This window comes from Miscanthus floridulus, chromosome 5 (assembly GCF_019320115.1).
Source record: "Miscanthus floridulus cultivar M001 chromosome 5, ASM1932011v1, whole genome shotgun sequence".
Taxonomy (NCBI): Eukaryota; Viridiplantae; Streptophyta; class Magnoliopsida; order Poales; family Poaceae; genus Miscanthus; species Miscanthus floridulus.
Genome location: NC_089584.1, coordinates 42087547 through 42100194, shown reverse-complemented (window position 1 = coordinate 42100194; position 12648 = coordinate 42087547). Strand labels below are relative to the sequence as shown.

General features: G+C 46.4%; 1 protein-coding gene and 1 long non-coding RNA gene across 4 annotated transcripts; one reads left to right on the top strand and one right to left on the bottom strand.

Annotated features, from left to right (window-relative positions):
• Positions 1-3728: 3728 nt before the first annotated feature.
• LOC136449875 (ABC transporter B family member 21-like) lies at positions 3729-10522 on the top strand. Of its 3 annotated transcripts, none has more exons than XM_066450097.1 (11): positions 3729-3870; positions 4205-4779; positions 4873-5270; positions 5381-5619; positions 6683-7208; positions 7411-7684; positions 7777-8612; positions 8696-8962; positions 9152-9415; positions 9500-9793; positions 9905-10522. In XM_066450097.1, exons 2-11 carry the CDS (start codon positions 4386-4388, stop codon positions 10256-10258), a joined length of 3846 nt encoding a protein of 1281 aa, XP_066306194.1. In that variant the 5' UTR covers positions 3729-3870; positions 4205-4385; the 3' UTR covers positions 10259-10522. The 3 variants fall into 3 exon arrangements, with proteins under 3 accessions (XP_066306194.1, XP_066306193.1, XP_066306195.1); XM_066450096.1 differs by having other exon boundaries at positions 3729-3906; XM_066450098.1 differs by having other exon boundaries at positions 3771-3874.
• On the bottom strand, positions 10456-11858 carry LOC136449876 (uncharacterized). The gene is made up of 3 exons (XR_010758174.1): positions 11535-11858; positions 11280-11449; positions 10456-10592 (listed from the first exon to the last, which is right to left on the bottom strand). It is a non-coding gene; the product is annotated as an uncharacterized lncRNA (long non-coding RNA).
• Between the last annotated feature and the right edge of the window lie 790 nt (positions 11859-12648).

Sequence of the window (12648 nt, the reverse complement as noted above, 5' to 3'; positions counted from 1 at the left end):
TCTAGTAAATAGTATTAATATTTATGACTCCAACTTAATGTATTATAAAAATACATTTCGTAATTAATCTAATGATATTTATTTGATATTATAAATATTTATATTTTTTAATTATAATGGGTCAAACTTGAAGTAATAAACAACGACACTGTTCTAGAATTGTATTCTTTTTTTAGACGGAGGGAGTATTATAAGAAAAAGAATAATCTCTTTATGTACTTTTTTTCAATAGTATACCTTTTCATTAGTTGACCACCCACTCTGAGGCTGATGTAAACCGTACCTGATCGTCCTATCCTCCGGGACGAAGAATCTGGGTTTCTAGGCCAAGTAAACGAGGAGGAGCATGCAAGTCGTGTCGAAGAGATCGAGGACAGTCACCAAGGGTCAGTTAGGATGAGAGTACAGTCACTAGCTAGAACGTTACAGTTAGAGACCAGTGTTGAGCGGCTACCCGAAAGGCTCGAACCGAGACAGCATGCATGGTGCCATGTCGGTGGACGGTGGTTGGTCCAAACGTTGCGCAGTTTCAAAGGAAAGAGACGATCCATCCAGGAGCATGATCGAGCAGGAGGAACGAGACGAAGTGGTGGTTGGCTTTGTTGGGGGTTAGTTGCCTTGCCATCTTGCCCTCTTGATTGTGGGCCTCCGTCTCCGTCTGCACCTGCATCTCCGTGGCGGTGGCGCTTTCCCCATGCACGCGGTCGAATCGCATGCCACAGTTGGATGTGCGTCTCCATCCGTGGCGGATGCGCTTTCCCTGCACGGCTGCACTCGAAAAGATGATGGTGGAAGAAGGGGAACGAGAATGATGGATGCTACGTGTACGTATTCACCACGGGAGTGCTTGCATGCACAGGGAAGAGACGGAACTCGGAAGGTGTCATTGTCGCGCCCAAACTACTCGCACGACGTTAGCCGTCAAAGCCCAGAATCTGCCGCCCTGCCGCGTCCTCCTGCCCGGCGGGCTATTTTCTTTCTATTCTATTCGTTCGCCGCCTACGTGCGACTGTTTTTGCCTGGCAGCCGGGGCCGGTGTGCCGCCTGCCGCCGTGCCAAGCCCGTTCGATGGGGAGTCGCACCGCACCGCAGTGCAGGGCGGACCGACCAGGACCGGCGGAGGCGTCGTGTTCGTGTAGTTCAGACTCCAGGACTCCAATCCAAGTTGCCGCCGTGCCAAGCCCGTTCGATGGGGAGTCGCACCGCACCGCGGTGCAGGGCGGACCGACCAGGACCGCGGAGGCGTCGTGTTCGTGTAGTTCAGACTCCAGGACTCCAATCCAAGTGGTTAGCGAGCGTCGTCCCTGGTGGCATGCGGCTACCCCAAACCCAAACCCCGGCTTTGACCCGCGCACGTGGAAGGGGAAGGCAGCGCGACGCGACGGGGACGTGGGAGGACGCAGGAGACACGGGTCCACGGGTGCGTGACCACGAAGGAAAACGCCATCGCATCGCAGACGCGCGGGACCCCCACCCCAACCACGGGCCATGCCGACACGCCACGGCTCCGGGGGGAAGGAGCACGACCACGGGATGGGAGCGGCGGCTTCATTAGTCTAATAATCTTCAGATATAGGATTAGGACATTAGATTCCATCCATGTCATGTGTCGGGACTATTCGTATGAATTTACTTTTTTTCTCATAATAAATCAATTTAATATCAGCCCGCTCCGATGCCGCACAGCCACGTGATCTCACGACAACGTGCGAGCGCCAGCTGTCAGTCAGTCAGACTGCCTAACCGCGCTTGGCCATCTATAGACTCTACAGTACAAGTACTAGTATTCTACTAGTAGCATCAACCTAGAACAGCGCCATGGTACAAGCTGCAATTACCACCGGCGGCAAACCGTATCTCTGTTCTTCGATCCATGCGCCTGCAGCGTGCTCCAGCCTCAACCATCGTCTTCCGTTAATAACGAGCTTGTCTGAATCAACGTCTTATGCAGGCCTTGTTTAGATTGTATATTTTTTCACTCTCTCTCCATCACATTAAATCTTTGAACACATGCATGGAGTATTAAATATAGATAAAAAATAACTAATTACACAGTTTGATTGTAAATTACGAGACGAATCTTTTGAGTTTAGTTAGGCCATGATTGGACAATAATTATCAAATACAAACGGAAGTGCTACAGTGCCAAATACTGATTCCTATAAACAAGGTCACGGTTAACCATGTAATTATAGTGTCAGTTATTGGTGTGATGACCATACATTATTCAAAGATAGAGTTATGATTTGCATCATTTAAAACTTAGGGCTCGCTTGGCCAAGCTCTTGATGGCTCTGTATGTTAGAGGAGCCGGAGCCGAGCCGGAGCCGACGGAGCTACAGTTTTCGGGCTCCAGTGGCTCTATGAGCGAGGGAGGAATGAGAGAGAAAAACAGATTCAGTAAACAGTGCACATATAGTACATGAACAGTAGCATGTCATGAGGGAGCTCGAGCCATCGCTCCACCAAAGAAGCCTCGGTACTTACGCCTGTTTAGTTCCACTCTAAATTCTTTAAAAAGTGCTACAGTATCTATCATATTGAATGTTTGTGGTGCATGTATAGAGTATTAAATGTAGACAAAAAAAAACTAATTGCATAATTTGGTGAAAAATTGCGAGACGAACGTTTTGAGTCTAATTAGTCCATGATTGAACACTAATTGCTAAATAAAAATAAAATGCTACAGTAGCTCCAACTTACAACTTTTTCAAACTAAACACGCGCTTATATTGTGTACCACTACCACTCGTACGTCGTACTAATAAAGGTTCTAAAAGAGCGGGCTATTCTATATAGCCAACCCAATGAACAGGGTGCTTTCTTGACAGCGTGCAGGACTGGCCCTCTTCTGCTTTTAGATTGAGAGATACAGAGGGGGGAAAAACCTAATACCATAAACAAAAGCACGGCAGCGCCATCGATCGGGATCTGCCTGAATTGTGATTTGTGAACGGAAAGCCCCACGTCTATAAATACCCAGCATCCATCCATCCAGCCAGCCAGCAATTACAACCACCGGCTCGGCTGGGACTGGGAGACGGAGACGGACAGGACGGATTCACGGATGCTTATTGCTGTGCCCCTGCCATGGTGAGAACTCCAGTGCGTGGTGGTAGCCTCACCTTGCCCTCGGCCTCTCCATATTTTTTTTTCTGTATAGAGGGGGAAATTCTTGTATGTTATTAAAAAAAATCGCAATGTCCTGTGTGTATTTAAAAAAGTTCAGCAGTCTTTAGCGTTACTGCTCTAACTTTTTTTTGTGCCCTCTATGCCACTGTCGTTAGTTTAGGCTCTAACACCGTCAAACTGTAGGTGTGAAAAGTCGAAAATATCATTAAATCTAAATATGTCATTAATTTTTTTCTAAGATATATTAATCATATCAAATCATTTTTTTTGCGAAATTAAATGAAGATAATTTTTATATGAAAATGATAGATCTCGACAAGATCTACACCTTTCTAGTTTTGAGTTCTTTCATTTAAAGTTGTTAAGATGCTAAAAAAATTAATGACATATTTAGACTTAAGGATATTTTTGACTTTTCACACCTGCAATTTAACGACATTAGAGCTCAAACTGACGGTAGTGGCATGAATGGTAAAAAAAAAAGTTGAAGCAGTGGCATCAAATACCACTAAACTTACCATCTTTTTTTAATAACAAAAATTCCCCTTATATATATATATATGCCCGCCCGCCCGCCCGCCATGGATACCAAAACCCCGCAGCGGCGCCACTGCTGTCTCCTAGTAGCTTTAATCACTACGCGCCGCGCTCTCTCTCTCTCTCACTCTTCAGCTTGCTTTCCTCTTTCCCCGGTGGTGCGGGTGCTGGACTGCTGGCTTCTGCGTCCGCGTCCGGCGGGCAAGTGCGAAAGCTGTCAACTTTTTTTCCTGCTCAGTTTGTTCCTTCTCCAACCAGCCATACTACCACCTCTTCGCAAGTTCGCATCCAAACTCTACTTCCCACCTGCACAGCACAGCGCGGCGCCCTCCTTTATCTCACGACACAAATCGTACCGAAACGAAACCCTGTCTCTCTCATCGATTACGGTTGCTAGGGAGAGATTGTAGATTCAGATTTGCCCTGTTCTTGTGCTTGTTTGCTTCCCCAGATTCTACTGCTATCTTCGTTCTACCTGTGAGGCACTGAGACGAATCCGCTGCTGAATGTGTGTGCAATTATTGGGCCGTGGCAGGTGAGTGAGGCGCTGCTGGTATGCAGGAGCTAGGAGGTTGTAGGCAACAACCATACGAGGGCGAGCATAGCAGAGGCCCACTGCGCGTTCCGCGCCGAGCAGCAGCACTGCCCAATCTCGCGCGGGGGAGGGATTTGTTCGCGCGGAGGCGCTAATCTTCGACCCAGAGGCGGCGGTAGCCATGCCGGAGTCCTGGAGACCCGCCGAGGCGAATGCCTCCTCGCAGCCGGCGGCAGGCACGTCCGGCCCCTCGGCTCGGAGCCCGGGCAATGGCGCCAAGGGGCGCGCGGCGGGGAAGCCCCCCGGCGCTGCGGAGGCGGTGGCGACGGCGACGCGGGTGCCGTTCCACAAGCTGTTCGCGTTCGCGGACTCCACCGACGTGGCGCTCATGCTACTGGGCGCGCTCGGGGCCGTGACCAACGGCGCCGCGATGCCCTTCATGACCGTGCTCTTCGGCAACCTCATCGGCGCCTTTGGCGGCGCGCTCAGCATCCACGACGTCGTCAACCGGGTGTCCATGGTCTCTCTCGAGTTCATCTACCTCGGCATCGCCTCCGCCGTCGCCTCCTTCGTCCGTAAGTTCACCTCTTGTTTGTAACATGCCCCAAGAGCCAAACACTGAGCGAGCACGCAGACTAAGGCTGCTCAACTGTTTGCCGTCCGACCAGAGGTGACCTGCTGGATGATCACCGGCGAGCGTCAGGCGGCGCGGATACGGAACCTGTACCTCAAGACAATCCTGAGGCAGGAGATCGCCTTCTTCGACAAGTACACCAGCACCGGCGAGGTCGTGGGCAGGATGTCCGGCGACACGGTGCTGATCCAGGACGCCATGGGCGAGAAGGTCGGCAAGTTCATCCAGCTGGTGGTGACCTTCCTCGGCGGCTTCATCGTCGCCTTCGCGCAGGGCTGGCTGCTCACCCTGGTCATGATGGCGACCATCCCGCCGCTCGTCGTGGCGGGCGCGGTCATGTCCAACGTCGTCACCAAGATGGCGTCCCTGGGCCAGGCGGCCTACGCGGAGTCGTCGGTGGTGGTGGAGCAGACCATCGGTTCCATCAGAACGGTGAGCGCACAACCGAATCCATCCCCCCAGTACACACATGAGACATGACCCTGAAGCGCTCCCAACAGATCCATGTTACCATGACTGACAGAAACCTGCTGCTGCTGCAGGTTGCGTCTTTCACCGGCGAGAAACGGGCGGTGGAGAAGTACAACAAGTCCTTGAAGAACGCGTACAAGTCTGGTGTCCGAGAGGGCCTTGCCACTGGGCTTGGCATGGGCACGGTCATGGTGCTCCTCTTCTGCGGCTACTCGCTAGGGATTTGGTATGGCGCTAAGCTGATCCTGGAGAAGGGGTACACCGGAGCCAAGGTCATGAACGTGATCTTTGCAGTCCTCACTGGTTCTCTGTAAGTCCAATATTCATTTCTAAGCTGCATATGGTTCAGTAATCTTTGTACTCCATACCGCATTGGCAGTAATCAAATATATATTCAGTTCCTATACTTCCAGTTTAACAGTAGGTTCTGTAGTTCAGTCATTTTCTTGTTTTGTGATCCTGGGAATATCCGAAACCACTGCATTGGGTAGCTGACGCATGATCAAGGTAACGGTAATGGATGTAACTACTTGGTTAATCATCTGTACTTAGAAGTTGTTACAGCAAAGGGTTGTTGCAACAGATAAACACTGTTCCGGCTGAAAAAAGAAGCTGAAAAGTACGGATTATAAGAGAAGCGACTTATAATCCCGTACTTTTCAGCTTCTTTTTTCAGCCAGAACAGTGTTTTGTTTGAATTTGGTGTGAGAGAAAAACAGCGTCTCTTATAATCCGTAATTTTCAGCTTCTCTTAGAATTTGTTGCGAGAGAAAAACACTGTTCCAGCTAAAAAAAAGTTGAAAAGTACGGATTATAAGAGAAGCGAACAGAGCCTTTGGCCGGAACAGTGTTTTTGCTTATTTTTTTCAGCGAACGGGGCCAAAGCTTTCATGTTTATGATGATTTGGACGCGTTCGGTGGCCATGCGTGTCTTTTCAGAAAATAAAACCACCTTGTTATCGTGGGAAAATTGCTTAACGGACTTGAGCAGGTTGACCAGTTGACTATTAGGAAGCCACTCATGGACCTGTCCCTTCTCTCTCAAGTTAGTAGTACATTGGCCTATTGCCTATTGATACCTAACTAACAACTCCTATCGGCAGGTTCAACAGAACCCAAAAGGCCAACCCAAAATACTTACCTCGTTCAACAAAAATAGATGGCATCCATGTAACCTAAAACATCAACCCAAAATCGTACAGTGCAGCCTAAAACGAATTGGTTTCAGCTGTTGAGAATATATATGTTCTTCTGCCTGTCCTCACCCCTGCCCCTCCTCTCTCTCTCTCTCTCTCTCTCTAATATCCTGACTGTTTTTCAGTTAATGTTTGATGCTTCATCTGGTACCTGACATCTTTTACCCTACTCACCAGGGCTCTAGGTCAGGCGTCACCAAGCATGAAAGCGTTTGCAGGTGGGCAGGCCGCTGCATACAAAATGTTTGAGACAATCAACAGAACACCAGAAATCGATGCATACAGCACCATAGGAAGGAAGCTGGACGACATTCGAGGGGATATTGAGTTTAGGGATGTCTATTTCTCCTATCCATCAAGGCCTGATGAGCAAATATTCAAGGGTTTCTCCCTCACCATACCTAGTGGCATGACAATCGCATTGGTAGGCCAGAGCGGGAGTGGTAAATCCACAGTCATCAGCCTAATCGAAAGGTTTTACGACCCTCAGCTTGGCGATGTTCTGATAGATGGTGTGAATCTCAAGGAGTTCCAGTTAAGGTGGATCAGAAGTAAAATCGGCCTTGTCAGCCAGGAGCCAGTCCTTTTTGCTGCCAGCATAAAGGAGAACATAGCTTATGGCAAAGACAACGCGACGGATCAGGAAATAAGAGCTGCTGCTGAGCTTGCCAATGCTGCCAAATTCATAGATAAAATGCCTCAGGTCAGAATGCTGTTCAAGCAGCAAGCTTTACATCTCTCAGTGGTTTTTTGTTTTGGTTTTTTAATTAAAAAACAGGAGGGCCTTGTGCCCCTACTGGTTATATTTTAATATAAAAATAAAACAAAATACAATTTAATTTCTCAGTGGCTCGGTTAATTATGCAGCATGCATTGAGATCTCTTCTGATTCTGATATTTCACAGGGTTTTGATACTTCGGTTGGTGAGCATGGGGGACAGCTTTCTGGTGGACAGAAGCAAAGAATTGCCATTGCAAGGGCTATTCTGAAAGATCCACGAATCCTACTATTGGATGAAGCTACAAGCGCACTGGATGCCGAGTCTGAAAGGATTGTGCAGGAAGCTCTTGACAGGGTCATGACAAATAGGACGACAGTCATAGTTGCACACCGTCTGAGCACTGTTCGAAATGCTGACACCATTGCTGTCATTCATCAAGGAACACTAGTTGAAAAAGGTATATTCCGAAACACCAATATCAAAATTATCATTTGCCAGTCTTTGATTCCTCAATGCATCTTTGCTTAACCATTTAACATTTTGGACCAGGCCCACACAATGAGCTTCTAAGAGATCCGGAAGGAGCTTATAGCCAACTGATAAGGCTACAGGAAGCAAACCAGCAGAACAATCAAAAGGGTGATGCCAATACTCGTCCAGGCAAACAAATGTCAATAAATAAGTCAGCTAGCAGGAGGTCATCCCGTGATAACAGTAGCCACCATTCATTCTCGGTACCATTCGGTATGCCTCCTGGGATTGATATCCAGGATGGTTCATCTAACAAATTGTGTGACGAGATGCCACAGGAAGTGCCTCTCAGCCGGCTTGCATCTCTTAACAAGCCAGAGATCCCAGTCCTTATACTAGGTTCCATTGCCTCAGTCATCAGTGGAGTTATCTTCCCAATCTTTGCAATACTCCTGTCAAATGTGATAAAAGCATTCTATGAGTCTCCACATCTCCTAAGGAGGGATTCACAGTTCTGGGCTTCCATGTTCTTGGTGTTTGGTGCAGTGTACTTCTTGTCACTCCCTGTCAGTTCATACCTTTTCTCCATAGCAGGGTGCAGGTTGATTAGAAGGATCCGACTGATGACATTTGAGAAGGTGGTAAATATGGAGGTCGAATGGTTTGATCACCCAGAAAACTCAAGTGGAGCAATCGGTGCAAGGCTGTCAGCTGATGCAGCGAAAGTTAGAGGACTTGTGGGAGACGCGCTTCAATTGGTTGTGCAAAACTCTTCGACATTAGTTGCTGGTTTGGTAATTGCATTTGTATCAAACTGGGAGCTATCCCTCATCATCTTAGCTTTAATACCACTCATTGGCCTAAATGGATGGATCCAGATGAAGTTTATTCAGGGTTTCAGTGCAGATGCAAAGGTCTATTCTCTTGTACTGAACTGCCTGTGCCTTAGATTTATTGTCTATTGCATCAGACTTCATTTAGTTATTTGTGAATGCAGATGATGTATGAAGAGGCAAGCCAGGTGGCTAATGATGCGGTAAGCAGCATAAGAACAGTGGCCTCATTCTCAGCTGAAGAGAAGGTCATGGATTTGTACAAGAAGAAATGCGAAGGTCCCCTAAGAACAGGAATCAGGACAGGGATTATAAGTGGAATCGGTTTTGGAGTTTCCTTTTTCTTGCTATTTGGGGTATATGCGGCTAGCTTTTATGCTGGTGCTCGGCTTGTTGAAGACAGGAAGACAACCTTTCCTAAAGTTTTCAGGGTAAGTACTGATAATTTTTTTAACTTTGTCTGGCTTTCATATTAAGGAAGAAAGAAATGCTTGACAGGACTACATAAATGTGAAGTCAAAGCAACATGGTTTGGTTTATATTTTTTAAAAGGTGATTTGGAGTGAGTACCGTGTAGCTATCCAATGAAGAGCTCTAAAAATTTGTCCTTCTATATGCAGGTTTTTCTTGCTCTTGCAATGGCGGCAATTGGAGTGTCTCAATCAAGTACCCTTACATCGGATTCTTCCAAAGCAAAATCAGCTGCATCTTCTATATTTGCAATTGTAGACCGAAAATCAAGGATAGACCCAAGTGAGGATGCAGGGGTGACTGTTGAGACACTACGAGGAAATATCGAATTCCAGCATGTTAGTTTCAGATATCCAACCAGGCCAGATGTTCAGATTTTCCGGGACCTTTGCTTGACAATTCATGCTGGAAAGGCAAGTGATCTTCTATTGTAACTCCTGTATTGAGTTAACAATGTTTATGATTATGAGTATAACAATTCTATTATTTGTTTTCAGACTGTTGCGCTTGTTGGAGAGAGTGGTAGTGGCAAATCAACAGCAATTTCGTTGCTTCAGAGGTTCTATGACCCAGATGTAGGCCATATACTACTAGATGGTGTGGACATACAAAAGTTCCAGCTTAGGTGGTTAAGGCAACAAATGGGCCTGGTTAGTCAAGAGCCAGCTTTATTTAATGACACGATAAGGGCAAACATTGCCTATGGAAAAGATGGACAAGCAACAGAATCTGAGATCATATCTGCTGCAGAATTGGCAAATGCTCACAAATTTATCAGTTCAGCACTCCAGGTTAGTTTCTTTCATCTGATGTTGTCAAGAAATATTATATGTGGCTTTTCTATGCAATCAATCAAGCACCAAAAACTGTTGCTGAGGGAAGTGTCTACCTGAAAAATGCAGGGGTATGACACAATGGTTGGAGAGCGTGGAGCTCAGTTGTCAGGAGGGCAGAAGCAGCGTGTGGCGATTGCCCGTGCAATCGTGAAGGACCCTAGGATCCTGCTTCTGGACGAAGCGACTAGTGCACTGGATGCTGAATCCGAGCGGATCGTCCAGGACGCACTGGACAGGGTGATGGTGAACCGGACAACAGTGATCGTCGCTCACCGTCTGTCAACAATACAAAATGCAGATTTGATCGCAGTCGTGAGGAATGGGGTTATCATCGAGAAGGGAAAGCACGATGCCTTGATCAACATCAAGGATGGCGCGTATGCGTCCCTCGTCGCCCTTCACTCGACAGCCTCTTCGTAGCAGGTGATATAGTATGGGATCCTGCAAACGTCTGCTAAAACATATATGAACAGGGCTGGCACAACCTGTGTAGCAAGTCAGGTGCTAGTCTCTGTTCCTCTATTTGATGACATACATAATTGCTTATACCTAAGCGGTGAAATGTTACAAATAGCAAGGGCCAAATGTAAATGCAAGGAGCTGGTCCTTAAGATAAATTTTTATAATTTATAAATATAATATGTATATGTAGCTTCGAACATAGAAACCAAATAGATGATGGTTATGGTATAACCTCTGATGCTGTTGCTGTCGTTTCCCCCCTTTTATAGCTTGCATGGAACTAATGATGACCCTGCTCAGGAAAGAAAGCAGCAACGAAAGGTTCAATCTCCTCATGCGTATTTATTTACGTATCATCATCCCATAATAAGAAATCAATTGGAAATCAAATTAAGAAAAGGCCCAATTCAATCATTAGAATATAGATGTATATAAAACTGTAAGGACTAAACACATGGCTGTAAAAACTGAGATGAAATGCTGAAGAATGGCTTCTGCAGGCTATATCAGGTTGCAAATTCCAAGGTCTGGCCCAAAACAATGTGTTAGAATGTGAAAAGGAAATACTAAACCGAAACACAACTTTTTTTTTAATAAGGAAAACACAACTTAAGGGTCAGCGTGATCGACAACTGACTCTCTGAAACGAGTAAGTAACTAGTAATCCAAGTGATTTCCATTTGGCTGACGGCACACTGACAACCAAACTATACACACCTGTTCCTTGCTCGTGCAAAAGAGCACAAGAGTTAATATCTGGCAAAATTTATTGAAACATATTGGGGAAAATTTTAACGTAGCCCTCTCAATTTGCATTTTCGAGAAACTAGAAACGCGTAGAACTAATCCGGCAATAGCAGCATAAGCGACTTTGGCTATCAACAATACACGGTAGGAGAAAAGACTTTTGGGGAATTTGTCAGCAAGTAAAACAGAAAACTAGACACGATTGCCTAAGCTTCATCAGATTAGAACTCACCTGAAGTCCTGAACCATGTGGTCGATGATTAAGGATGAACGCGGCAGGGAACGGCTTCGAAGTCCGAACTCTGAAGCCCTTCCTTTCCCATCTGCTCGGGCCCGTTGACAGAGGGCGGATCAGGACCGTCCGAATCCGGATGTGCCATGTGGGCCAACGGGGGCGCGGTACTGCGAGCAGCACGACTCTTCTTCGTTGCCACGGAATCACAGGCGAAAAGTGAGGAACAAAGCTCAAAGCAGAACGATTACGAACCTCATCGACGGCGCGGCTAGGTTGTGACCGCCAGATCTTAGCGCCGGCGGCTGCCGTCCTCTAGCGATCACCGGCGCCCGGTTATCCATAATAAGTCCGGAGAGGAGAATCTGGAAGAAAAGCGCGCGGCGTTGCGCGGATCTCTCTCGCGCTCTCTATCTCCATCTCCCATCCGAATACGGAGTTGGGTTAGGAATTGTGTTGGTGCCGAGGAGCGTTGACATTGTCCACCTTGTTTGATCGAGGCAGATGAGATGGCGGAGTTGTTTTGACTTTGCGTGAACGGATTCGGTGGGTTGGATTGGACGTTTTGCAAACGGCGATGGCGCCTTTGTTTGCTGCAAGTTGCAATGGGCGGCGGCTGGGCCATGCGATGCATATTTATACCATCTACTACTTATCTACTACTAGTAGCGTTCTATGCCCAGTTCAACCAACCGGTTGTTGTAATTTTTTTTTTTTTTTTAAAATGACAACTCTAACAACATATGTACACAAATGACACTCGAAGTAAACTTAGCCTACTCATAAATAGTTTTGAAGACTATATGCTAGTAGATCTTGATATCTCCCTATGAACGAATCAACTAAATTAATTATGAAATATATTTCGTTGTAAACCTTAAACGTAAATGACCATTCACTATAAACTTAGTCAAAATTAAGTTAATTTGACTTGCACAATAGTTACGTCATTTTTTAGGTGAGAGGAGCTGATAATACAAATACCAATATTGAATCACAGACTCAAACCCGGATGTACAAATTATTTCCACCACAATATACCTAATCGCATCTCTGCCGACCGAGTCGCAACATGTAAACTATTGTCCACGGTCTACTTATCTTGAGTTCGTTCATAACATAAAAAGATTATAACACTCCAGTCTCACTCTCACCCTAAAAACGAGTGCAGCCATTTCAAATTTGTATACCTTGTAGTTCCAAAAATCATGACTGACTACTGTTCCAAAAAAGAACTCTGCACTTCCTTCTACAAGGAAGTTTTTTTTTTGGGTGGGTGGGGCAGGGGTTATGTTTTTTTTTCAAGTTTTTGGTAGCAACCAAATTCAACGTCCATCAAACTTCCAAAAAATGTCACGTTAAATTTTGG

Bases quoted from the DNA above. Each gene is read 5' to 3' on its own strand.
- LOC136449875 (XM_066450097.1), top strand. From the start codon at position 4,386: ATGCCGGAGTCCTGGAGACCCGCCGAGGCGAATGCCTCCTCGCAGCCG. The intron at 7,209-7,410 runs GTCAGAATGCTG...GATATTTCACAG, and splicing joins TCATAGATAAAATGCCTCAG to GGTTTTGATACTTCGGTTGG. The intron at 9,416-9,499 runs GCAAGTGATCTT...ATTTGTTTTCAG, and splicing joins TGACAATTCATGCTGGAAAG to ACTGTTGCGCTTGTTGGAGA.